Source organism: Oncorhynchus clarkii, chromosome 28 (assembly GCF_045791955.1).
Source record: "Oncorhynchus clarkii lewisi isolate Uvic-CL-2024 chromosome 28, UVic_Ocla_1.0, whole genome shotgun sequence".
Classification (NCBI taxonomy): domain Eukaryota; kingdom Metazoa; phylum Chordata; class Actinopteri; order Salmoniformes; family Salmonidae; genus Oncorhynchus; species Oncorhynchus clarkii.
Genome location: NC_092174.1, coordinates 49,233,880 through 49,259,122, shown reverse-complemented (window position 1 = coordinate 49,259,122; position 25,243 = coordinate 49,233,880). Strand labels below are relative to the sequence as shown.

Sequence of the window (25,243 nt, the reverse complement as noted above, 5' to 3'; positions counted from 1 at the left end):
AAACACAGGTTGTTAGGAAAGGGCTCCTGCTGAAAAGACTCTGCTGTAGGCTACCAATATGTTTAGATCAACTTCTAAATATTGTTTTACAAAGTAAAACAGGAGAGGTACTGTACAGGCTTTTGTCAAGATGCATCAGCCATCACCTGCCAGTGAGCTGCAGTCACTGGGTGAGTCAGTGAAACTTTAAAGCATTTTTAGGACTATAATTATCTTGTCATATTGTAGCCTACGATGTCTCCACACACCGAGGCCAGGCTATTGATGGATTAAACACAAGGTCGTTTTGATTGAGCTCAGATCCTCCGTTTCTCAGTGAAAGTAGCCTGTGATTTTGATCATTTGTGTGGTTTTAAAAAAGATTATGTCGAAGTCTCCAGTCATGTAAAATGACGCATAATTAAATTGCATTAAATGCATTACTAAAAGGTCAACTTTTCCCCGGGATCCGAGGCAACAAAAAAATCTGCCCCATCTGTAACTTCTGTAAGTGCCTCTACTTTACTGATCTATGCCACTACTCAAATGATATGCTTTATTATAAAGGTCATATTTTACCTCATGATCCCTGTTTTCATTGATGGTTAATAACTGGGTTGGTCAACCCCGCCCCCTTAGCCCCAACCAGGCCAGGCCCCCTCAGCCCCAACCAGGCCAGACCCCCCCGCCCCCTTAGCCCCAACCAGGCCAGGCCCCCCCGCCCCCTTAGCCCCAACCAGGCCAGGCCCCCCCACCCCCTTAGCCTCAACCAGGCCAGGCCCCCCCGCCCCCTTAGCCCCAACCAGCCCCCCCCCCCCCCCCCCCCCCCCGCCCCCCCCCCTAGCCCCAACCAGGCCAGGCCCCCCGCCCCCTTAGCCCCAACCAGGCCAGGCCCCCTCAGCCCCAACCAGGCCAGGCCCCCCCGCCCCCTTAGCCCCAACCAGGCCAGGCCCCCCCGCCCCCTTAGCCCCAACCAGGCCAGACCCCCCCGCCCCCTTAGCCCCAACCAGGCCAGGCCAGAGTAATAACAGACTAATAGAAATCTGCCCTGGAATTGAAGGTCTTCATGTGCAGCGCCAGTTGTCACCACACGAGGGCGACCTTTGCTCAAACTTCATTGGCCACCGTCATTACCAATAGCATCACTTTGTGTAGGTACCGCAGCTTCCGGGTGTGTTCAGCGGTGGTTTAAATATATATATATATTGATGCATTGTGTTTTATGACAGGTTAAAAGGCTTCTGGGAGTTATATATTGTCAAAATGAATCGAATATTTGGTCGGGGAAAACCCAAAGCACCTCCTCCTAATCTATCGGACTGCATAGGAAATGTAAGTTTTGTCTGGTGGTTGTTTTTAGCTAGCTATGATGACAACCAGTCAGCTACAATGAGCCAGCTAACGTTACCTAGCGATAGGTTGTTCATCTGTCAAAATCAGAACAACAGAACTCACCAACATCTCATCATATTACTGTTCAACAGTAGAGCCATTTCCCTGGATGTGTTCATTTCACTTCAGCAAGTTACGGTTAGGGTCATTTTCATCTTGGGTCAAACAGCTAATAAACTGTCTTCTTTCCCAACGTGGGAATCCTGTTATTTGGTGTCTTGCTGCTTCAGGCTATTACAGTAATGTCAGTTACTGCTGTTGTCTGTCCAGGTCTCATGTCTCTCCTAGCTGTAGGCCTGTCTGGGAACTGTCCAAGGGGCTGCATTCTCCTTCGGTTTAGCCCAAACATGTCATTTAAAGGAAGGACTGTGATATCTGTGCCTTTTTAGATCGTATTTATTGATACATCTGTGATTAACTGAGAGCTGTGTGATGTAGGTGGATGCCAGGGCGGAGTCTATGGATCAGAAGATCTCCCGTCTGGACACTGAACTGATTAAGTATAAAGACCAAATGAAGAAGATGAGAGAAGGACCCTCTAAGGTTAGAGGGGAAATAGAGGGAAGGGATGTGTTGGGAGATTTAGTAGATGGCTCAGGTTAGAGGGGAAATAGAGGGAAGGGATGTGTTGGGAGATTTAGTAGATGGCTCAGGTTAGAGGGGAAATAGAGGGAAGGGATGTGTTGGGAGATTTATTAGATGGCTCAGGTTAGAGGGGAAATAGAGGGAAGGGATGTGTTGGGAGATTTAGTAGATGAGGAAATCCATTTGAATTCAATCACTTTTTGACAGCAGCCCTTTTGATTTAAACACAACGTTCCGCCCATGGAAGAAGAGGTCAGGAAGTGACGTTTGGGACCAAAATATTCAGGAGATAAAGGTCCTCAATGTTGACCCATTTTGCATACGAGACATCACTGGAAAAAATAAATTGATGATTTGTAATAAATATTATGACATTTAACATAAATGATCTAAAAACGTGTAAGCTCAGAATTTTTTCAGATTCACATTTTGTAGTTTAGGCCCTATTTCACATCATCTGAGGTTGTGTTGTGCCCTCCATCGGTTGAGACACAACATGCTCTTGAATACAGAATGGGTGTCATTTCAATCATAGAAACATAATCATAGAATGGACCTATCCCTTCATACCACTAAATCAAATGTATTTATATAGCCCTTCTTACATAGGAGATTATAACAGAACATGGCCAAGATGTTCAAATGTTCATAAATGACCAGCAGGGTCAAATAATAATAATCACAGTAGTTGTCGAGGGTGCAACAAGTCAGCACCTCAGGAGTAAATTTCAGTTGGCTTTTCATAGCCGATCATTAAAAGTATCTCTACCGCTCCTGCTGTCTCTAAAGAGTTGACAACAGCAGGTCTGGGACAGGTGGCACGTCCGGTGAACAGGTCAGGGTTCCATAGCCGCAGGCAGAACAGTTGAAACTGGAGCAGCAGTACGGCCAGGTGGACTGGGGACAGCAAGGAGTCATCACGCCAGTTGGTCCTGAGGCATGGTCCTAGGGCTCAGGTCCTCCGAGAGAGAGAAAGAAAGAAAGAGAATTAGAGAGAGCATACTTAAATTCACACAGGACACCGGATAAGACAGGAGAAATACTCCAGATATAACAGACTGACCCTAGCCCCCTGACACAAACTACTGCAGCATAAATACTTGAGGCTGAGACAGGAGGGGTCAGGAGACACTGTGGCCCCATCCGATGATACCCCGGACAGGGCCAAACAGGAAGGATATAACTCCACCCACTTTGCCACAGCACAGCACTACATTTAGATGCTACACCATTGACTTTTTATTGGCATTTTTACTTCTAATTACGACAAAAAAAATGGCTGCCGTCGCATGTCAACTTAAATGACCATGTCTATTTTATTATCTACACTTACAGTGGGGCAAAAAAGTATTTAGCCAGCCACCAATTGAGCAAGTTCTCCAACTTAAAAAGATGAGAGAGGCCTGTAATTTTCATCATAGGTACACTTCAACTATGACAGACAAAATGAGAAAAAAAATCCAGAAAATCACATTGTAGGATTTTTAATGAATTTATTTGCAAATTATGGTGGAAAATAAGTATTTTACAAATGCTTGTAATTATACTTCAGTATTCCATAGTAACATCGGACACAAATATCTAAAGACACTGAATCAGCAAACTTTGTGGAAGTTAATATTTGTGTCATTCTCAACTTTTGGCCACGACTGTAGGCTATTTTTTACATATTGCCAACAGTAGTTACTTTTAGATTTGTATTATTTTCATTTAGATATGATTTTGATTAACCACATGACATTGATTTTTGAGCTATGAAGACTTTATAATGAATTAAATAAAACTATTCCACAAAAATGTGCACATGAAAATCATAACTGGCATGCAGATCAGTAGAAATGGTAGGATAACTTGGCACTTCAAATGGAGAAGGTTGTAGACCGCTGGTGTAGTCGGTTACTGGTAACGTCAGGAACATCATGGCAGAATCTGCCAAGGCCAGCAACAGCAGCTATATTGATCTCTGCCTCCCTCTTGAGTCATTTGTGTGTCTTCATTTTTAATTGCTTAAAGCATCAGACAAGCTCAGTAACCTACATATAGTTGATGTCATGTGTCTATATATGGAATAATACACGTTTTAAAATGTAGACTAATAGATTGGTCGAAACAACAAAACTCTCAGTCGACCAAAAAAAAAGGGAGGGACGTGGATCGGAAAACCAGTCAGTATCTGGTGTGACCACCATTTGCCTCATGCAGCGTGGCACATCTCCTTTGTTGTCAAAACGTTTTTTAATTCAAACGGTTTCACCCTAGTGCAGCGTTTCCCAAACTCGGTCCCCGGGACCCCAAGGGGTGCACGTTTTTATTTTTTCCCCAACACTACACAGCTGATTCAGATGATCAACTAATCATCATCATTAAAACCTAAACGTGCACCCCTTGGGGTCCTGAAGACCGAGTTTGGGAAACGCTGCCTTTGACTGACCGCTTACACTAACCTCTGATGCCTGCAAGTCTATGTGTCAGTATGTCTGCCTGTCCGTCTGTCTAGCCTGCCTGTCAGTCTGTCTTGCCTGCCTGTCAGTCTGTCTTGCCTGCCTGTCAGTCTGTCTGTCTTGCCTGCCTGTCAGTCTGTCTGTCTTGCCTGCCTGTCAGTCTGTCTGTCTTGCCTGCCTGTCAGTCTGTCTGTCTTGCCTGCCTGTCAGTCTGTCTGTCTTGCCTGCCTGTCAGTCTGTCTGTCTTGCCTGCCTGTCAGTCTGTCTGTCTTGCCTGCCTGCCTGTCAGTCTGTCTTTTCTGCCTGTCTATCTGTCTGTCTGTCTCTGGCTGTCAGTCTGTCTTGCCGGTCTGTCTTGCCTGTTTGTCTTGCCTGTCTGTCTGCCTTTCTGTCTGTCAGTCTGCCTGTCTGTTTGTCGGTGTTCTTGGGAGGAGAAAGCTGATGGACTAATAAAGTCTTCTTGTCTTCTATCTCCTCTTCCTCTCCAGAACATGGTGAAGCAGAAAGCTATGAGGGTTCTGAAGCAGAAGAGACAGTAAGATGTTGTTCATTTCAGTACTACTGTATAAACAAGATACCACTGTTGTTTAGAAACTAACACTCAGAAAATGAGTCATTGTCGATTCAGCTTGGAATAAATGACCATTTTGTATTCCAGGTATGAATAATTATATTTTATATTGAAGATATGTGATATATTGTATTCTACACTGAGTGGACAAAACATTAGACACAGACTGACCAGGTGAATCCAGGTGAAAGATGATCCCTTATTGATTGATGTCACTTGTTAAATCCACTTCAGTCAGTGTAGATCAGGGGTCCCCAACTGGTGCCCTGTGGGACAAATCTGACCCATCAACAATATTATTTGCCATCCCAAATGTAAAAAATAATATTATTTAAAACAAATCTCAGACCCGAGATGCAAAAAGTCCCAAATGCAATGTTTTTATTGTATTTTATTTAACCTTTATTTAACCAGGAAGGGCTCATCGAGATTTAAAATCTATTTTTAAGAGCGTCCTGGCCAAGATAGGCAGCACCAAGTCATTCCAAAAATTACAGACAGACAACATGAAAAACTACAACTAATCTAGTAAAAACCATTGAATTCACAAGAGTATAAAACAGCAAATTAAAAACATTGTCAGGTCAGGGAATCAGCCTCAAGATCCTTCATCAGTGATTTAAAAACACCAATCGGGACAAGTTCTTCCAGTTTAAAAGTATTTTGTAAGGCGTTCCAAGACGATGGCGCAGAGTACATAAAAGCCCTTTTACCAAATTCAGTTTGGACATTTGGAACAGTTAGCAGGATAAAGTCCAGCGAACGAAGAGAGTACCCACCACATTTCTGAACAATAAAAATGCCCAAATAAAAAGGTAGTAAACCCAAAATGGCTTTGTAAATAAAAGTATACCAGTGACTGAGGCCAGTCAACCCTGGTATACAAAGTGCAGGGGTGCGTAAGGGTTTTGCAGTTTAAAATAGATCTCAACGTGCCATGGTAAAGGGTGTCAATTGATCTCAAACACTGAGCGGAAGCATTCATATATAAAATATCCCCATAGTCTAGTAAAGGCATAAATGTAGCTGATACTAGCCTCCTTCTGGCTTCAAAAGAAAAACAGGCCTTATTCCTAAAATAAAATCCCAATTTCAACTTCAATTTTTTTGTAAGTTGTTGAATATGCAATTTAAAAGAGAAGCCATCATCAATTAAAATTCCAAGATATTTATATGAGGTAACAGTCTCAATCTCCTTGCCCTGACAGGTAGTAATAGATGAAAGGTTCAGAGGTCTATTTCTTGCATTAGAAAACACCATTTGTTTAGTTTGGTCAGTATTGAGGATAAGCTTCAATTGACACAGGGTATGTTGAACAGTATAAAAAGCAGTTTGCAAGTTCTGGAAAGCGACGAGGCACAACAGTAAATAACAGTATCATCAGCATAAAAATGAAGTTGCGCATTTTGGACATTTTTGTCTAAATCATTTATATAAATAGTGAATAAGAAGGAAGTTAGAAGGAAGAGAAGGAAGTTAAGCCACCTAAATAATGCAAAACGTACATTTTAATTTCATTCGTGAGGAGAGAGAATGCAGGAGACAGTCAACTAATAAAGCAGAGGACCATTCTGTGGTGCTGAGACGTAAAGCTGCAACCGCAGCAGTCAATAGGTGAACAGCGCCTGGTGCTGAAAATATAGCTCACTTGTTATGCAAGTGTTGCCCAGCAACAGATGGAGAAAAACTACACCAGTTGAGTATTTCATTTCAACACTAATATTCATCTTAATTTGACTTTACAAACAACAAGAGGGCTTAATTGGAGTCTAATTCTACCCAGCCGAGGCCTTTATAAAATAATTGAACTGCCAGAGGTAGGCTATAAAGCGTATCTTTCACTAGCCCAGCCGAGGCCTTTATAAAATAACTGAACTGCCAGGCGTAACAGTATCTTTCACTAGCCCAGCCAGAGGTAGGCTATAAGGCGTAACAGTATATTTCACTAGCCCAGCCAGAGGTAGGCTATAAGGCGTAACAGTATCTTTCACTAGCCCAGCCAGAGGTAGGCTATAAGGCGTATCTTTCACTAGCCCAGCCAGAGGTAGGCTATAAGGCATATCTTTCATTAGCCCAGCCAGAGGTAGGTTATAAGGCATATCTTTCACTAGCCCAGCAGAGGCCTTTATAAAATAACTGAACTGCCAGAGGTAGGTTATAAGGCGTATCTTTCACTAGCCCAGCCAGAGGTAGGCTATAAGGCGTATCTTTCACTAGCCCAGTCAGAGGTAGGCTATAAGGCGTAACAGTATCTTTCACTAGCCCAGCCAGAGGTAGGTTATAAGGTGTAACAGTATCTTTCACTAGCCCAGCCAGAGGTAGGCTATAAGGCATATCTTTCACTAGCCCAGCCGAGGCCTTTATAAAATAACTGAACTGCCAGAGGTAGGTTATAAAACAATCAGTTAAATGTAGCATCCTACATAAAACAATCAGTTAAATGTAGCGTCCTACATAAAACAATCAGTTACATGTAGCATCCTACATAAATAAAATCAATCTTTATTTGTCACGTGCCGAATACAATGAGTGTAAACTTTACCGTGAAATGCTTACTTACAAGCCCTTAACCAACTGTGCAGTTCAAGAAGAGTAAAGAAAATATTTACCAAATAAATTAAATTTAAAAATTACAAAAAGTAACACAATCAGTGTGCAGGGGTACAGGTTAAAGATAAATTGTACATGTAGGTAGGGGTGAATTGACTATGCATAGATAATTAACAGTGAGTAGCAGCAGTTTACAAAATAAATGTTGGGGGGGGGGGGGTCAATATAATAGTCTGGTGGTCATTTGATTAATTGTTCAACAGTGGCTTATGGCTTGGGGATAGAAGCTTTTAAGGAGCCTTTTGGTCCTAGACTTGGCGCTCCGGTACCACTTGCCGTGCAGTAGCAGAGAAACCTGTCTATAACTTGGGTGACTGGAGTCTCTGACAATTTTATGGGCTTTCCTCTGATACCGCCTGGTATAGAGGTCCTGGATGGCAGAAAGCCTGGCCCCAGTGATGTATTGGGCCGTACGCACTGTAGTGCCTTACGGTCAGATGCCGAGCAGTTGTCATACCAAGCGGTGATGCAACCGGTCAGGATGCTCTCGATGGTGCAGCTGTAGAACTTGTTGAGGATAAACAATAATTTAAAGAATATAAATGAGTCTCGGGTTAGCCTGCTCCTGAAACGACAAAACAAACAGAAAATACTGTCAGCTTGAGACCTAAATATCCCTGGATAAGCACTCATTATAATGTGAGTATTTACTAAATACAGTCATATAGGCCACTAATTTACTTAGTCAATGAGACAAGGTGCATTTCTCCTCTGACACGATCTTGTGGATGTCGGGTGAGATGGATGTGATTTTAATACACAGGCAGTACTTGATTGACGTATGTGAAAGTTCCTGTCGTGGGTCTATATTGTGTTCATAGAGTATAAACAGGACTCGGAGGTGTTAGTCGATCCAAACATTGTTAGCACATAAAATGCTATTTTGTTTATAGTGCTGTAGTTCTCTGAGCATGCCACCCACACAGGGACTCGGCACTCCTGATCACATCCCTGATTTGGTTCGATGTCTGGAGTTCAATCAGCTCAGTTTGAATTGCGGCCTCATCCAGCGAGGGTATCGTTTTCTTATCAAGCGATGAGACTTCTCCACCTGGGCGGACTGTGAAAGGATCACGTACAAACACAATGATATCCTTGGTCATGCTGTAGTGATATCCTTGGTCATGCTGTAGTGATATCCTTGGTCATGCTGTAATGATATCCTTGGTCATGCTGTAATGATATCCTTGGTCATGCTGTAGTGATATCCTTGGTCATGCTGTAATGATATCCTTGGTCATGCTGTAGTGATATCCTTGGTCATGCTGTAGTGATATCCTTGGTCATGCTGTAGTGATATCCTTGGTCATGCTGTAGTGATATCCTTGGTCATGCTGTAGTGATGTCCTTGGTCATGCTGTAGTGATATCCTTGGTCATGCTGTAATAATATCCTTGGTCATGCTGTAATGATATCCTTGGTCATGCTGTAGTGAAATCCTTGGTCATGCTGTAGTGATATCCTTGGTCATGCTGTAGTGATATCCTTGGTCATGCTGTAATAATATCCTTGGTCATGCTGTAGTGATATCCTTGGTCATGCTGTAATGATATCCTTGGTCATGCTGTAGTGATATCCTTGGTCATGCTGTAGTGATATCCTTGGTCATGCTGTAGTGATATCCTTGGTCATGCTGTAGTGATATCCTTGGTCATGCTGTAATAATATCCTTGGTCATGCTGTAGTGATATCCTTGGTCATGCTGTAATGATATCCTTGGTCATGCTGTAGTGATATCCTTGGTCATGCTGTAATGATATCCTTGGTCATGCTGTAGTGATATCCTTGGTCATGCTGTAGTGATATCCTTGGTCATGCTGTAGTGATATCCTTGGTCATGCTGTAGTGATATCCTTGGTCATGCTGTAATGATATCCTTGGTCATGCTGTAGTGATATCCTTGGTCATGCTGTAATGATATCCTTGGTCATGCTGTAGTGATATCCTTGGTCATGCTGTAATGATATCCTTGGTCATGCTGTAATGATATCCTTGGTCATGCTGTAGTGATATCCTTGGTCATGCTGTAGTGATATCCTTGGTCATGCTGTAATGATATCCTTGGTCATGCTGTAGTGATGTCCTTGGTCATGCTGTAGTGATATCCTTGGTCATGCTGTAGTGATATCCTTGGTCATGCTGTAGTGATATCCTTGGTCATGCTGTAATGATATCCTTGGTCATGCTGTAGTGATATCCTTGGTCATGCTGTAATGATATCCTTGGTCATGCTGTAGTGATATCCTTGGTCATGCTGTAATAATATCCTTGGTCATGCTGTAGTGATATCCTTGGTCATGCTGTAATGATATCCTTGGTCATGCTGTAGTGATATCCTTGGTCATGCTGTAGTGATATCCTTGGTCATGCTGTAATAATATCCTTGGTCATGCTGTAGTGATATCCTTGGTCATGCTGTAATGATATCCTTGGTCATGCTGTAGTGATATCCTTGGTCATGCTGTAATGATATCCTTGGTCATGCTGTAGTGATATCCTTGGTCATGCTGTAGTGATATCCTTGGTCATGCTGTAGTGATATCCTTGGTCATGCTGTAGTGATATCCTTGGTCATGCTGTAATGATATCCTTGGTCATGCTGTAGTGATATCCTTGGTCATGCTGTAATGATATCCTTGGTCATGCTGTAGTGATATCCTTGGTCATGCTGTAATGATATCCTTGGTCATGCTGTAGTGATATCCTTGGTCATGCTGTAATAATATCCTTGGTCATGCTGTAATGATATCCTTGGTCATGCTGTAATGATATCCTTGGTCATGCTGTAATGATATCCTTGGTCATGCTGTAGTGATATCCTTGGTCATGCTGTAATGATATCCTTGGTCATGCTGTAGTGATATCCTTGGTCATGCTGTAATGATATCCTTGGTCATGCTGTAATAATATCATTGGTCATGCTGTAATGATATCCTTGGTCATGCTGTAGTCTTCAGATCTGGTGGAGAAGTGGTCCCTCGGCTGCTTGATGAAATCTTCCATCTTCTGTGGTTTATGAACTGATATGCAAAACGACGGCAGATTCAAAACTTAGAATTGTTCAATTTAAATTATTATACAGAATTCTTGCAACCAACAGAATGTTATTTATATGGTGGATGCAAACCTTCCCAGCTCTGCAGATTTTGCTACGAAGAGACAGATTCATTGGGTAATTTGTTTTGGTACTGTCCATATGTAGCTTGTTTTTGGTCGCTGGTCCAGGAATGGCTGAAGAATTGCAACATTTACCTGGAGCTAACCCTGTAGATAGCAATACTGGGCGATCTGAAAAGTCATAGTCAATCGATCAATAATATAATTATACTTTTAGCAAAAATATTTATCTTTAATTTACAATCTGTAGAAACTATGATAATAGAAAGGTTTAGAACTTTGTGAAACATCCCAGTTGGAAAATATATGGCAAATAGAAATCCAATATGGATGGTGTTAACAGATAGATGGGAGCGGCTGAATGGAGCTGAAGGATGGGACTACTAACAAGAAAACCAATAAAACATAAAACATACTGTGTCTGTAAAATGTATATAGGTTCAGAACTTTTTTGAAAGAATACAGTTTGAAAGATATGGCAAATAGAAATCATACCGGATGGACAGAAATATGGGAGAGGTTGAGGGTAGAGGAAGGACATCAGTAATAGATGGTTGAGGGTAGAGGAAGGACATCAGTAATAGATGGGAGAGGTTGAGGGTAGAGGAAGGACATCAGTAATAGATGGTTGAGGGTAGAGGAAGGACATCAGTAATAGATGGTTGAGGGTAGAGGAAGGACATCAGTAATAGATGGGAGAGGTTGAGGGTAGAGGAAGGACATCAGTAATAGATGGTTGAGGGTAGAGGAAGGACATCAGTAATAGATGGTTGAGGGTAGAGGAAGGACATCAGTAATAGATGGTTGAGGGTAGAGGAAGGACATCAGTAATAGATGGTTGAGGGTAGAGGAAGGACATCAGTAATAGATGGTTGAGGGTAGAGGAAGGACATCAGTAATAGATGGGAGGGGTTGAGGGTAGAGGAAGGACATCAGTAATAGATGGTTGAGGGTAGAGGAAGGACATCAGTAATAGATGGGAGAGGTTGAGGGTAGAGGAAGGACATCAGTAATAGATGGTTGAGGGTAGAGGAAGGACATCAGTAATAGATGGGAGAGGTTGAGGGTAGAGGAAGGACATCGGTAATAGATGGTTGAGGGTAGAGGAAGGACATCAGTAATAGATGGTTGAGGGTAGAGGAAGGACATCAGTAATAGATGGTTGAGGGTAGAGGAAGGACATCGGTAATAGATGGTTGAGGGTAGAGGAAGGACATCAGTAATAGATGGTTGAGGGTAGAGGAAGAACATCAGTAATAGATGGGAGAGGGTAGAGGAAGGACATCAGTAATAGATGGTTGAGGGTAGAGGAAGGACATCAGTAATAGATGGTTGAGGGTAGAGGAAGGGCATCAGTAATAGATGGTTGAGGGTAGAGGAAGGACATCAGTAATAGATGGTTGAGGGTAGAGGAAGGACATCAGTAATAGATGGTTGAGGGTAGAGGAAGGACATCAGTAATAGATGGTTGAGGGTAGAGGAAGGGCATCAGTAATAGATGGTTGAGGGTAGAGGAAGGGCATCAGTAATAGATGGTTGAGGGTAGAGGAAGGACATCAGTAATAGATGGTTGAGGGTAGAGGAAGGACATCAGTAATAGATGGTTGAGGGTAGAGGAAGGACATCAGTAATAGATGGTTGAGGGTAGAGGAAGGACATCAGTAATAGATGGTTGAGGGTAGAGGAAGGACATCAGTAATAGATGGTTGAGGGTAGAGGAAGGACATCAGTAATAGATGGTTGAGGGTAGAGGAAGGACATCAGTAATAGATGGTTGAGGGTAGAGGAAGGACATCAGTAATAGATGGTTGAGGGTAGAGGAAGGACATCAGTAATAGATGGTTGAGGGTAGAGGAAGGACATCAGTAATAGATGGTTGAGGGTAGAGGAAGGACATCAGTAATAGATGGTTGAGGGTAGAGGAAGGACATCAGTAATAGATGGTTGAGGGTAGAGGAAGGACATCAGTAATAGATGGTTGAGGGTAGAGGAAGGACATCAGTAATAGATGGTTGAGGGTAGAGGAAGGACATCAGTAATAGATGGTTGAGGGTAGAGGAAGGGCATCAGTAATAGATGGTTGAGGGTAGAGGAAGGGCATCAGTAATAGATGGTTGAGGGTAGAGGAAGGACATCGGTAATAGATGGTTGAGGGTAGAGGAAGGACATCAGTAATAGATGGGAGAGGTTGAGGGTAGAGGAAGGACATCAGTAATAGATGGTTGAGGGTAGAGGAAGGACATCAGTAATAGATGGTTGAGGGTAGAGGAAGGACATCGGTAATAGATGGTTGAGGGTAGAGGAAGGACATCAGTAATAGATGGTTGAGGGTAGAGGAAGGACATCAGTAATAGATGGTTGAGGGTAGAGGAAGGACATCAGTAATAGATGGTTGAGGGTAGAGGAAGGACATCAGTAATAGATGGTTGAGGGTAGAGGAAGGACATCAGTAATAGATGGTTGAGGGTAGAGGAAGGACATCAGTAATAGATGGTTGAGGGTAGAGGAAGGACATGAGTTAATAACAAACAAAATAAATGTATTGTAAAATGGACTGTGTCCATGAAATGCATAAAGTATGTATCAGTGTAAAATACAGACCTGAGCGTTGTTGTCCACTAGTTTACCCCAGTTGGGGGAGGGTTGGAGGGTAATAAAGGAAATGTTGTCCACTAGTTTACCCCAGTTGGGTGAGGGTTGGAGGGTAATAAAGGAAATTTTGTCCACTAGTTTACCCCAGTTGGGTGAGGGTTGGAGGGTAATAAAGGAAATGTTGTCCACTAGTTTACCCCAGTTGGGTGAGGGTTGGAGGGTAATAAAGGAAATGTTGTCCACTAGTTTACCCCAGTTGGGTGAGGGTTGGAGGGTAATAAAGGAAATGTTGTCCACTAGTTTACCCCAGTTGGGTGAGGGTTGGAGGGTAATAAAGGAAATGTTGTCCACTAGTTTACCCCAGTTGGGTGAGGGTTGGAGGGTAATAAAGGAAATGTTGTCCACTAGTTTACCCCAGTTGGGTGAGGGTTGGAGGGTAATAAAGGAAATGTTGTCCACTAGTTTACCCCAGTTGGGTGAGGGTTGGAGGGTAATAAAGGAAATGTTGTCCACTAGTTTACCCCAGTTGGGTGAGGGTTGGAGGGTAATAAAGGAAATGTTGTCCACTAGTTTACCCCAGTTGGGTGAGGGTTGGAGGGTAATAAAGGAAATGTTGTCCACTAGTTTACCCCAGTTGGGTGAGGGTTGGAGGGTAATAAAGGAAATGTTGTCCACTAGTTTACCCCAGTTGGGTGAGGGTTGGAGGGTAATAAAGGAAATGTTGTCCACTAGTTTACCCCAGTTGGGTGAGGGTTGGAGGGTAATAAAGGAAATGTTGTCCACTAGTTTACCCCAGTTGGGTGAGGGTTGGAGGGTAATAAAGGAAATGTTGTCCACTAGTTTACCCCAGTTGGGTGAGGGTTGGAGGGTAATAAAGGAAATGTTGTCCACTAGTTTACCCCAGTTGGGTGAGGGTTGGAGGGTAATAAAGGAAATGTTGTCCACTAGTTTACCCCAGTTGGGTGAGGGTTGGAGGGTAATAAAGGAAATGTTGTCCACTAGTTTACCCCAGTTGGGTGAGGGTTGGAGGGTAATAAAGGAAATGTTGTCCACTAGTTTACCCCAGTTGGGTGAGGGTTGGAGGGTAATAAAGGAAATGTTGTCCACTAGTTTACCCCAGTTGGGTGAGGGTTGGAGGGTAATAAAGGAAATGTACAAAAAATATATATGTGTATTTAAAAAATATATGGTATGAATAATGATGTATGGTATTCCAGGTATGAATAATGATGTATGGTATTCCAGGTATGAATAATGATGTATGGTATTCCAGGTATGAATAATGACCATGTTATATTCCAGGTATGAATAATGACCATGTTATACTGATGTATTGTATTCCAGGTATGAATAATGACCATGTTATAATGATGTATTGTATTCCAGGTATGAATAATGACCATGTTATAATGATGTATTGTATTCCAGGTATGAATAATGATGTATTATATTCCAGGTATGAATAATGACCATGTTATATTCCAGGTATGAATAATGACCATGTTATAATGATGTATGGTATTCCAGGTATGAATAATGACCATGTTATAATGATGTATGGTATTCCAGGTATGAATAATGATGTATTGTATTCCAGGTATGAATAATGATGTATTATATTCCAGGTATGAATAATGACCATGTTATATTCCAGGTATGAATAATGACCATGTTATAATGATGTATGGTATTCCAGGTATGAATAATGATGTATTATATTCCAGGTATGAATAATGACCATGTTATAATGATGTATTGTATTCCAGGTATGAATAATGATGTATTATATTCCAGGTATGAATAATGACCATGTTATATTCCAGGTATGAATAATGACCATGTTATAATGATGTATGGTATTCCAGGTATGAATAACGACCATGTTATAATCCAGGTATGAATAATGATGTATTGTATTCCAGGTATGAATAACGACCATGTTATATTCCAGGTATGAATAATGACCATGTTATAATGATGTATGGTATTCCAGGTATGAATAATGATGTATTGTATTCCAGGTATGAATAATGATGTATTGTATTCCAGGTATGAATAATGACCATGTTATATTCCAGGTATGAATAATGACCATGTTATAATGATGTATGGTATTCCAGGTATGAATAATGATGTATTATATTCCAGGTATGAATAATGACCATGTTATAATGATGTATTGTATTCCAGGTATGAATAATGATGTATTATATTCCAGGTATGAATAATGACCATGTTATATTCCAGGTATGAATAATGACCATGTTATAATGATGTATGGTATTCCAGGTATGAATAACGACCATGTTATAATCCAGGTATGAATAATGATGTATTGTATTCCAGGTATGAATAACGACCATGTTATATTCCAGGTATGAATAATGACCATGTTATAATGATGTATGGTATTCCAGGTATGAATAATGATGTATGGTATTCCAGGTATGAATAATGATGTATGTTATTCCGGGTATGAATAATGACCATGTTATAATGATGTATTGTATTCCAGGTATGAATAATGATGTATTATATTCCAGGTATGAATAATGACCATGTTATATTCCAGGTATGAATAATGACCATGTTATAATGATGTATGGTATTCCAGGTATGAATAATGATGTATTATATTCCAGGTATGAATAATGACCATGTTATAATGATTTATTGTATTCCAGGTATGAATAATGATGTATTATATTCCAGGTATGAATAATGACCATGTTATATTCCAGGTATGAATAATGACCATGTTATAATGATGTATGGTATTCCAGGTATGAATAATGATGTATTATATTCCAGGTATGAATAATGACCATGTTATAATGATGTATTGTATTCCAGGTATGAATAATGATGTATTATATTCCAGGTATGAATAATGACCATGTTATATTCCAGGTATGAATAATGACCATGTTATAATGATGTATGGTATTCCAGGTATGAATAACGACCATGTTATAATCCAGGTATGAATAATGATGTATTGTATTCCAGGTATGAATAACGACCATGTTATATTCCAGGTATGAATAATGACCATGTTATAATGATGTATGGTATTCCAGGTATGAATAATGATGTATTGTATTCCAGGTATGAATAATGACCATGTTATATTCCAGGTATGAATAATGACCATGTTATAATGATGTATGGTATTCCAGGTATGAATAACGACCATGTTATATTCCAGGTATGAAAAATGACCATGTTATATTCCAGGTATGAATAATGATGTATGTTATTCCGGGTATGAATAATGACCATGTTATAATGATGTATGGTATTCCAGGTATGAATAACGACCATGTTATATTCCAGGTATGAATAATGACCATGTTATATTCCAGGTATGAATAATGATGTATGTTATTCCGGGTATGAATACTGACCATGTTATAATGATGTATTGTATTCCAGGTATGAATAATGATGTATTATATTCCAGGTATGAATAACAGCCATGTTCTATTCCAGGTATGAATAATAGGCATGTTATATTCCAGGTATGAGGGCCAGAGAGACCAGCTGGCTCAGCAGTCCTTCAACATGGAACAGGCCAACTACACTATACAGTCCCTCAAGGATACCAAAACTACAGTAAGAACTGTCATTAACTACACTGTATCTGCAGTATAGCCCAACTACACCATCCATTCACTAAAGGACACCAAATGACACTAAAACTACAGTAAGACACTAAAACTACACTAAGAACTGTCACAAACTACACTGATAACTATGATGTAACTACACTATAACTACATTATAACCAAACTACACTAACTACACCACACTATAACTACACCATAACCAAACTACACTATAACCACACCATAACTACACTACACTGTAACTACGCTACACTATAACCACACCATAACTACACTACGCTGTAACTACACTATAACCACACCATAACTACACTACACTGTAACTACACTACAGTATAACCACACCATAACTACATGACCCTGTAACTACACTGTTACTACACTGTTACTACCCTGTAACTACACAACACTGCATTGTAACTACACTACACTGTAACTACACCAAAACTATACTACACTGTAACTACACTACACTATAACTACACTACCCTGTAACTACACTGTTACTACCCTGTAACTACACTGTTACTACCTTGTAACTACACTGTAACAACACCATGCAAAGTGCATACAGTGGGTGATGTCATCAGCACTCTGCCTTCAAGTCTCCGGAAAGCGTGTGTTTTGCAAGCGAGAGGCCCCTTTCATTATAACGTTGGAGGAAATACTTTCCTAGCATGTGAGGAACGTGCTTGCTGGCCTCGTAAATGTTAACCAGCTAACTAAGAAAATATTTTTTGGCTACAGTTACGCTAACCCATTTGCAATCCTTTTAGCTGTGCTTGCTAGCTTGCCGGCTAGCTACAGAGGTTAGCTGGCTAGTTATCTACAGTAGTTGGCTACTGCCATGAAGTTGTTGTTGTGTTATCATATTTAGCCTGTTCCATCGTTTGCAGAACATTAGAATATAGAGCGGGAGAAGGGAATATAACTGCACTGTAACTACACTACACTATAACCACACCATAACTCCACTATAACTACCTGCTGTTAGACAGTGGACACACTGTGGACACGGTGGACACATTTAAATGTAGATGCATGACACGTTTGGAATCCCATGATCAGAACTCTATAATCAGAATACAACAACTGCTTTAACTGTCATGTCTAGACACAGCCTCAGACTACAATAAGGATTACACAATCTGTCTCTGTTCAGTTCTCTTCTGTCCCACGGAAGAGAACTGAAACATGCATCCAAAGCAGAGGGAATGGGTTTGATTAGACATAAAGGATCAGTCCTTGACTACTTGTCCTTTAGATATAAAGGATCAGTCCTTGACTACTTGTCCTTTGTATTGTTGGTTCCCAGGTGGAGGCTATGAAGATTGGAGCTAAAGAGATGAAGAGAGCTTACAAGGACGTGAAAACCGATCAGATAGAAGTAACTAATTTAATGTGTTTATATCAGTTCTCTCACATTATACGCTGTGGAGCTTCTTCATTGTGTCTGATGTGGTGTAGGACCTACAGGATCAGCTGGAGGATATGATGGAGGATGCCAACGAGGTTCAGGAGTCTCTGAGTCGCAGCTACGGAACTCCTGACATAGACGAGGATGACCTGGAAGCAGGTAGGGGTGTGGATATAACAGCAGGTAGGGTAGGGGTGTGGATCTAACAGCAGGTAGGGGTGTGGATCTAACAGCAGGTAGGGGTGTGGATCTAACAGCAGGTAGGGGTGTGGATCTAACAGCAGGTAGGGGTGTGGATCTAACAGCAGGTAGGGATGTGGATCTAACAGCAGGTAGGGGTGTGGATCTAACAGCAGGCAGGGGTGTGGATCTAACAGCAGGTAGGGGTGTGGATCTAACAGAAGGTAGGGATGTGGATCTAACAGAAGGTAGGGATGTGGATCTAACAGCAGGTAGGGGTGTGAATCTAACAGCAGGTAGGGATGTGGATCTAACAGCAGGTAGGGATGTGGATCTAACAGCAGGTAGGGGTGTGGATCTAACAGCAGGTAGGGATGTGGATCTAACAGCAGGTAGGGATGTGGATCTAACAGCAGGTAGGGTAGGGATGTGGATCTAACAGTAGGTAGGGATGTGGATCTAACAGCAGGTAGGGGTGTGGATCTAACAGCAGGTAGGGATGTGGATCTAACAGCAGGTAGGGATGTGGATCTAACAGCAGGTAGGGGTGTGGATCTAACAGCAGGTAGGGATGTGGATCTAACAGCAGGTAGGGTAGGGATGTGGATCTAACAGTAGGTAGGGATGTGGATCTAACAGCAGGTAGGGGTGTGGATCTAACAGCAGGTAGGGATGTTGATTTAACAGTAGGTAAGGATGTGGATCTAACAGCAGGTAGGGGTGTGGATCTAACAGCAGGTAGGGGTGTGGATCTAACAGCAGGTAGGGATGTGGATCTAACAGCAGGTAAGGATGTGGGTCTACAGCTGGTTGATGTTGTATGTTGTCAGAGCTGGATGCCCTAGAGGATGATGTTGTTGTGTGTTATCAGAGCTGGATGCCCTAGGGGATGAGTTGTTGCTGGATGATGACAGTTCCTACCTGGATGAGGCTTCCTCTGCCCCCTCCATCCCAGAGGGCATACCCAACGACAGTAAAACCAACAAGGTAAACCACAGCCCTTGCCTGCACAGAGCCCTGACCTCAACCCATTGAACACCTTTGGAATGAAATGGAACACCAACTGCAAGCCAGGCCTAATCGCCCAACATCAGTGTCCGACCTCACTAATGCTCTTGTGGCCCCGCAGTCCCCGCAGCAATGTTCCAACATCTAGTGGAAAGCCTTCCCAGAAGAGTGGAGGCTGTTATAGCAGCAAAGTTCCAACATCTAGTGGAAAGCCTTCCCAGAAGAGTGGAGGTTGTTATAGCAGCAATGTTCCAACATCTAGTGGAAAGCCTTCCCAGAAGAGTGGAGGCTGTTATAGCAGCAATGTTCCAACATCTAGTGGAAAGCCTTCCCAGAAGAGTGGAGGCTGTTATAGCAGCAATGTTCCAACATCTAGTGGAAAGCCTTCCCAGAAGAGTGGAGGCTGTTATAGCAGCAATGTTCCAACATCTAGTGGAAAGCCTTCCCAGAAGAGTGGAGGCTGTTATAGCAGCAATGTTCCAACATCTAGTGGAAAGCCTTCCCAGAAGAGGAGGCTGTTATAGCAGCAATGTTCCAACATCTAGTGGAAAGCCTTCCCAAAAGAGTGGAGGCTGTTATAGCAGCAATGTTCCAACATCTAATGGAAAGCCTTCCCAGAAGAGTGGAGGCTGTTATAGCAGCAAACTGGGACCAACTCCATATTAATGACCATGATTTTGGAATGAGATGTTCAATCAGCAGGTGTCCACATACTTTTGGTAATGTAGTGAACTTATTCAGTGCATTTCGAAAGTATTCAGACCGCTTGACTTTTTCCACATTTTGTTACGTTACAGCCTTGTTCTAAAATGGAATCAATAAAAAAAAAATCTAATCAATCTACACACATTATCCCGTAATGACAAAGCAAAAATAGGTTTTTAGACATTTTAGCAAATGTATTAAAAATAACACCCTTTACTCAGTACTTTTTTGAAGCACCTTTGGCAGTCATTACAGCCTCAAGTAGTCTTAGGTATGACGCTACAAGCTTGGCACACCTGTATTTGGGGAGTTTCTCCCATTCTTCTCTGCAGATCCTTTCAATCTCTGTCAGGTTTGATGGGGAGCGTCGCTGCACAGATATTCTCAGGTCTCACCAGAGATGTTCGATCTGGTTACCCATTGCCCCAGTCTGAGGTCCTGGGCGCTTTGGAGCAGGTTTTCATCAACAATCTCTCTGTACTTTGCTCCGTTCACCTATCCCTCGTTCCTGACTAGTCTCCCAGTCCCTGCCGCTGAAAAACAGTCTTGGTGGTTCTACACTTTTTCCATTTAAGAATGATGGGAGGCCACTGTGTTCTTGGGGACCTTCAATGCTGCAGAAATGTGTTGGTTCCCTTCCCCAGATCTGTGCCTCGACACAATCATGTCTCGGAGCTCTACGGACAATTCCTTTGACCGCATGGCTTGGTTTTTGCTCTGATATGTACTGTCAACTGTGGGACCTTATATAGACAGGTGTGTGCCTTTCAAAATCATGTCCAATCAATTGAATTTTCCACAGGTGGACTCCAATCAAGTTGTAGAAACATCTCAAGGATCATCAATGGAAACAGGATGCACCTGAGCTCAATTTCAAGTCTCATAGCAAAGGGTCTGAATACTTATGTAAATAAGGTATTTCTGTTTTTAAAAACCTGCGTTCGCTTTGTCATTATGAGTTATTGTGTGTAGATTGAGGAACATTTTTTATTTAATCAATTTTAGAATACGGCTGTAACAACAAAATGTGGAAAAAGTGAAGGGGTCTGAATACTTTTTGAATGCGCTTTTAAACTGGTAACCCCAGCTACCTTCATATTAGTCAGCTACCTTCATACTAGTCAGCTACCTTCATATTAGTCAGCTACCTTCATACTAGTCAGCTACCTTCATACTAGTCAGCTACCTTCATATTAGTCAGCTACCTTCATATTAGTCAGCTACCTTCATACTAGTCAGCTACCTTCATATTAGTCAGCTACCTTCATACTAGTCAGCTACCTTCATACTAGTCAGCTACCTTCATACTAGTCAGCTACCTTCATATTAGTCAGCTACCTTCATATTAGTCAGCTACCTTCATACTAGTCAGCTACCTTCATACTAGTCAGCTACCTTCATACTAGTCAGCTACCTTCATACTAGTCAGCTACCTTCATACTAGTCAGCTACCTTCATACTAGTCAGCTACCTTCATACTAGTCAGCTATCTTCATACTAGTCAGCTACCTTCATACTAGTCAGCTACCTTCATACTAGTCAGCTACCTTCATATTAGTCAGCTACCTTCATACTAGTCAGCTACCTTCATACTAGTCAGTTACCTTCATACTAGTCAGCTACCTTCATACTAGTCAGCTACCTTCATACTAGTCAGCTACCTTCATACTAGTCAGCTACCTTCATACTAGTCAGCTACCTTCATACTAGTCAGCTATCTTCATACTAGTCAGCTACCTCCATACTAGTCAGCTACCTTCATACTAGTCAGCTATCTTCATACTAGTCAGCTACCTTCATACTAGTCAGCTACCTTCATACTAGTCAGCTACCTTCATACTAGTCAGCTATCTTCATACTAGTCAGCTACCTCCATACTAGTCAGCTACCTTCATACTAGTCAGCTATCTTCATACTAGTCAGCTACCTTCATACTAGTCAGCTACCTTCATACTAGTCAGCTACCTTCATACTAGTCAGCTACCTTCATACTAGTCAGCTACCTTCATACTAGTCAGCTATCTTCATACTAGTCAGCTACCTTCATACTAGTCAGCTACCTTCATACTAGTCAGCTACCTTCATACTAGTCAGCTACCTTCATACTAGTCAGCTACCTTCATACTAGTCAGCTACCTTCATACTAGTCAGCTACCTTCATACTAGTCAGCTACCTTCATACTAGTCAGCTACCTTCATACTAGTCAGCTATCTTCATACTAGTCAGCTACCTCCATACTAGTCAGCTACCTTCATACTAGTCAGCTACCTTCATACTAGTCAGCTATCTTCATACTAGTCAGCTACCTTCATACTAGTCAGCTACCTTCATACTAGTCAGCTACCTTCATACTAGTCAGCTACCTTCATACTAGTCAGCTACCTTCATACTAGTCAGCTACCTTCATACTAGTCAGCTACCTTCATACTAGTCAGCTACCTTCATACTAGTCAGCTACCTTCATACTAGTCAGCTACCTTCATACTAGTCAGCTACCTTCATACTAGTCTTGTGGGTGTCCTAGAGCAAAACAGCCAATATGTTCGGGCGAGCCCCACCTTTCCACAGAGGGGCTACTAGTATGTAGCCCAAATCGTTCGTACGCTACAGACGAATTTGTGAGAAGAGCGGTTTTCGGAACGTCTCATGGTCTGACAAACACCTCTCTAGCTCTGTCTCCTTTCACCACAGATGCAGAATGCCGACATCGGTTGATGCGGTGGGTTGAGACGGAGCCCAGGCAAAAAAAACATATCTCTAGCTTGAACTGACTGATATGTCATTGTTATTTTGTATTATGCTAATTATTTCAGCAGGGGTGCGGACTTTGACTCTAGGGTTTTTTTACACGTATTTTCTTGTTTTTTCAGGATGGTGTTCTGGTGGATGAGTTTGGTCTGCCACAGATCCCTGCTACATAAAACTACAGATCCCTGCTACATAAAACTACAGATCCCTGCGACATAAAACTACAGATCCCTGCTACATAAAACTACAGATCCCTGCTACATAAAACTACAGATCCCTGCTACATAAAACTACAGATCCCTGCTACATAAAACTGCAGATCCCTGCTACATAAAACTACAGATCCCTGCTACACTTTTATACGTAGAGTAACATTTCTACATTACAATGATCTGACCTGAGAACAGGTTACATGACTTACTACCACTGTATTACTAAGGTATTGATGCTGTTTTGGAGATGAGTTTATACTGTTACCAATAGGGTTTACATTTATCTAAAGCCATCCCTTTAAACTTGGTGTACCTTTAATGTTCTCAACAGACTCAGTGGAATATATGGATAGAAGGTTCAGAGTATTAGGGATCAATGACAGGAAGCCATGGAAATACATACATTTCTTTCCTTTTCCAATTGGTAGATTTTAAAATGCTCTGATCTTGTATATTATTTAGGGTTAGGAAAGTAAAATCAGGTTTGGAGTGCCTTTACGCACTAAATATATTGGTTAATCAAAACTACAGTGGTTTGATTCATCCTAAAAGTTGTCATATTCAGTTGTTCAATCCATGAAGTATTGGAAGGGGAGAAAAGTGTACAGTAGGGGTTGGCCAGTAGTCCTTTAAAACTATTCTAATAATCATCACTAATCGTGGAACTGTGATGACAACTGACTGTCCAGTCGTCTTGAACCGTGCACCAGGCTCCAGGTATCAACTGCTATGTGTGGTCTGCGTTCCATAATGATTCATATCATAGGCGAAATGACCACGGGGGGTAGGGGACATGTCCCCCCCAACATTCAGAACAGGTCAATTCGTGTCACCCCCCCAACCCCCAATCATTTCTTTAAATAAAAAAAAAATGATTCCAGGCAATGTTTTTTTTTAAATGTTTTTAAAAAATCGCCCTTGATTCAAATAGGCTACAGGTCCCAAATTATTGCACAACTTGTGCAATTAGCACACATTAGCTTCATATGGTCCACTATTGCTAGCGTCCCTCAGGAACAACCACACCAACATGACAGAGGGGAGAAAGGTCCACTAACAATGGAATGGAATGATGCAACCTGTCAGGAAACTAACACTAAAGAGACCGTAAAATGTCCTTGTTTTTTAAAGAAAAGCACAATTTTGGTCCATTAAAATAACATAAAATTGATCAGAAATACAGTGTAGACATTGTTAATGTTGTAAATGACAATTGTAGCTGGAAACGGCAGATTTTTTAATGGAATATCTACAGTGTATATAGTCTAGACCAGGGCTATTCAACTATACAGAACAAAAATGCATATTTCAGTTGACTAGTTTTTGTGGAGAAGTCTCTCCTTCCTATCAGTAGAGAATGGGCCCCTATAATAAACTGCACCACCTCTGTGGGGACTTAAACTCATCAAATCTCGTTGCAAAGTTAGCTTTCAGTTTATCTAAAACTCCGATATCAAGGGATCTGTACTGATGACTGAATGTGGACTGAATGTGGTGCAGTGTAGGGAAATGGAGTGTTGAATAGCCCTGGCCTACACTTCCTTCTGAACGTCTAACATAAGTGAGGTGGGTGTGGCTTCGTGACTGATCTCAGCAGCAGCTGCTCACCAACACGGTTGCTACGCCACCAAAACATGTGGGTGTCTGCTATCGGTGTTAACGCTTGATTTGATTGAATCTAGGCCTGTGTTTTTGACAACTCCATTGTCAAGCCAACCATTTGGCATGCCAGGGAGATAGCACGATAGCACAAACAGACTGGCACTCAGGCTACCCACCCCCTCCTCAGTAAGTATTGTCCTGTTCAGTATTAATTAGCCTGTACTAATATAACAGTGATGACTGAAACCATTGGTCCAGATATTAGGAACATTCCTTCCTGTCTGTAAGATGTGTGTTGGTTTTTGGAAACCAATTTAATAAAGGAACGGAGTTCCGGTTTTCTAAATGTTGATCAACATGATATTGTGCTGCTTTATCTTCTCCTTTTAAATAGGTTGATATCTTCTTCTTCTTGGTGGATGGTTTAGCTGTGCGGCTGGCTGGTGTGTTTAG

General features: G+C 41.6%; 1 protein-coding gene across 2 annotated transcripts; it reads left to right on the top strand.

Annotated features, from left to right (window-relative positions):
• The first annotated feature begins 1,151 nt into the window (after positions 1 to 1,151).
• LOC139386881 (charged multivesicular body protein 5-like) lies at positions 1,152 to 25,140 on the top strand. 2 transcript variants are annotated; one of them, XM_071132744.1, is made up of 8 exons: positions 1,152 to 1,311; positions 1,810 to 1,914; positions 4,886 to 4,932; positions 16,810 to 16,903; positions 18,233 to 18,304; positions 18,385 to 18,493; positions 19,386 to 19,501; positions 23,099 to 25,140. In XM_071132744.1, the coding sequence occupies exons 1-8, from the start codon at positions 1,243 to 1,245 to the stop codon at positions 23,147 to 23,149; spliced, it is 663 nt and encodes a 220-aa protein (XP_070988845.1). In that variant the 5' UTR covers positions 1,152 to 1,242; the 3' UTR covers positions 23,150 to 25,140. The 2 variants fall into 2 exon arrangements, with proteins under 2 accessions (XP_070988845.1, XP_070988844.1); XM_071132743.1 differs by lacking the exon at positions 23,099 to 25,140 and adding an exon at positions 21,030 to 21,111 and having other exon boundaries at positions 1,243 to 1,311.
• The last annotated feature ends 103 nt before the right edge of the window (positions 25,141 to 25,243 follow it).

Coding starts and splice junctions, on each gene's coding strand:
- LOC139386881 (XM_071132743.1), top strand. CDS start 1,243: ATGAATCGAATATTTGGTCGGGGAAAACCCAAAGCACCTCCTCCTAAT. Junction 16,904..18,232: donor TCAAGGATACCAAAACTACA/GTAAGAACTGTC, acceptor GTTGGTTCCCAG/GTGGAGGCTATGAAGATTGG. Junction 18,494..19,385: donor CGAGGATGACCTGGAAGCAG/GTAGGGGTGTGG, acceptor GTGTGTTATCAG/AGCTGGATGCCCTAGGGGAT.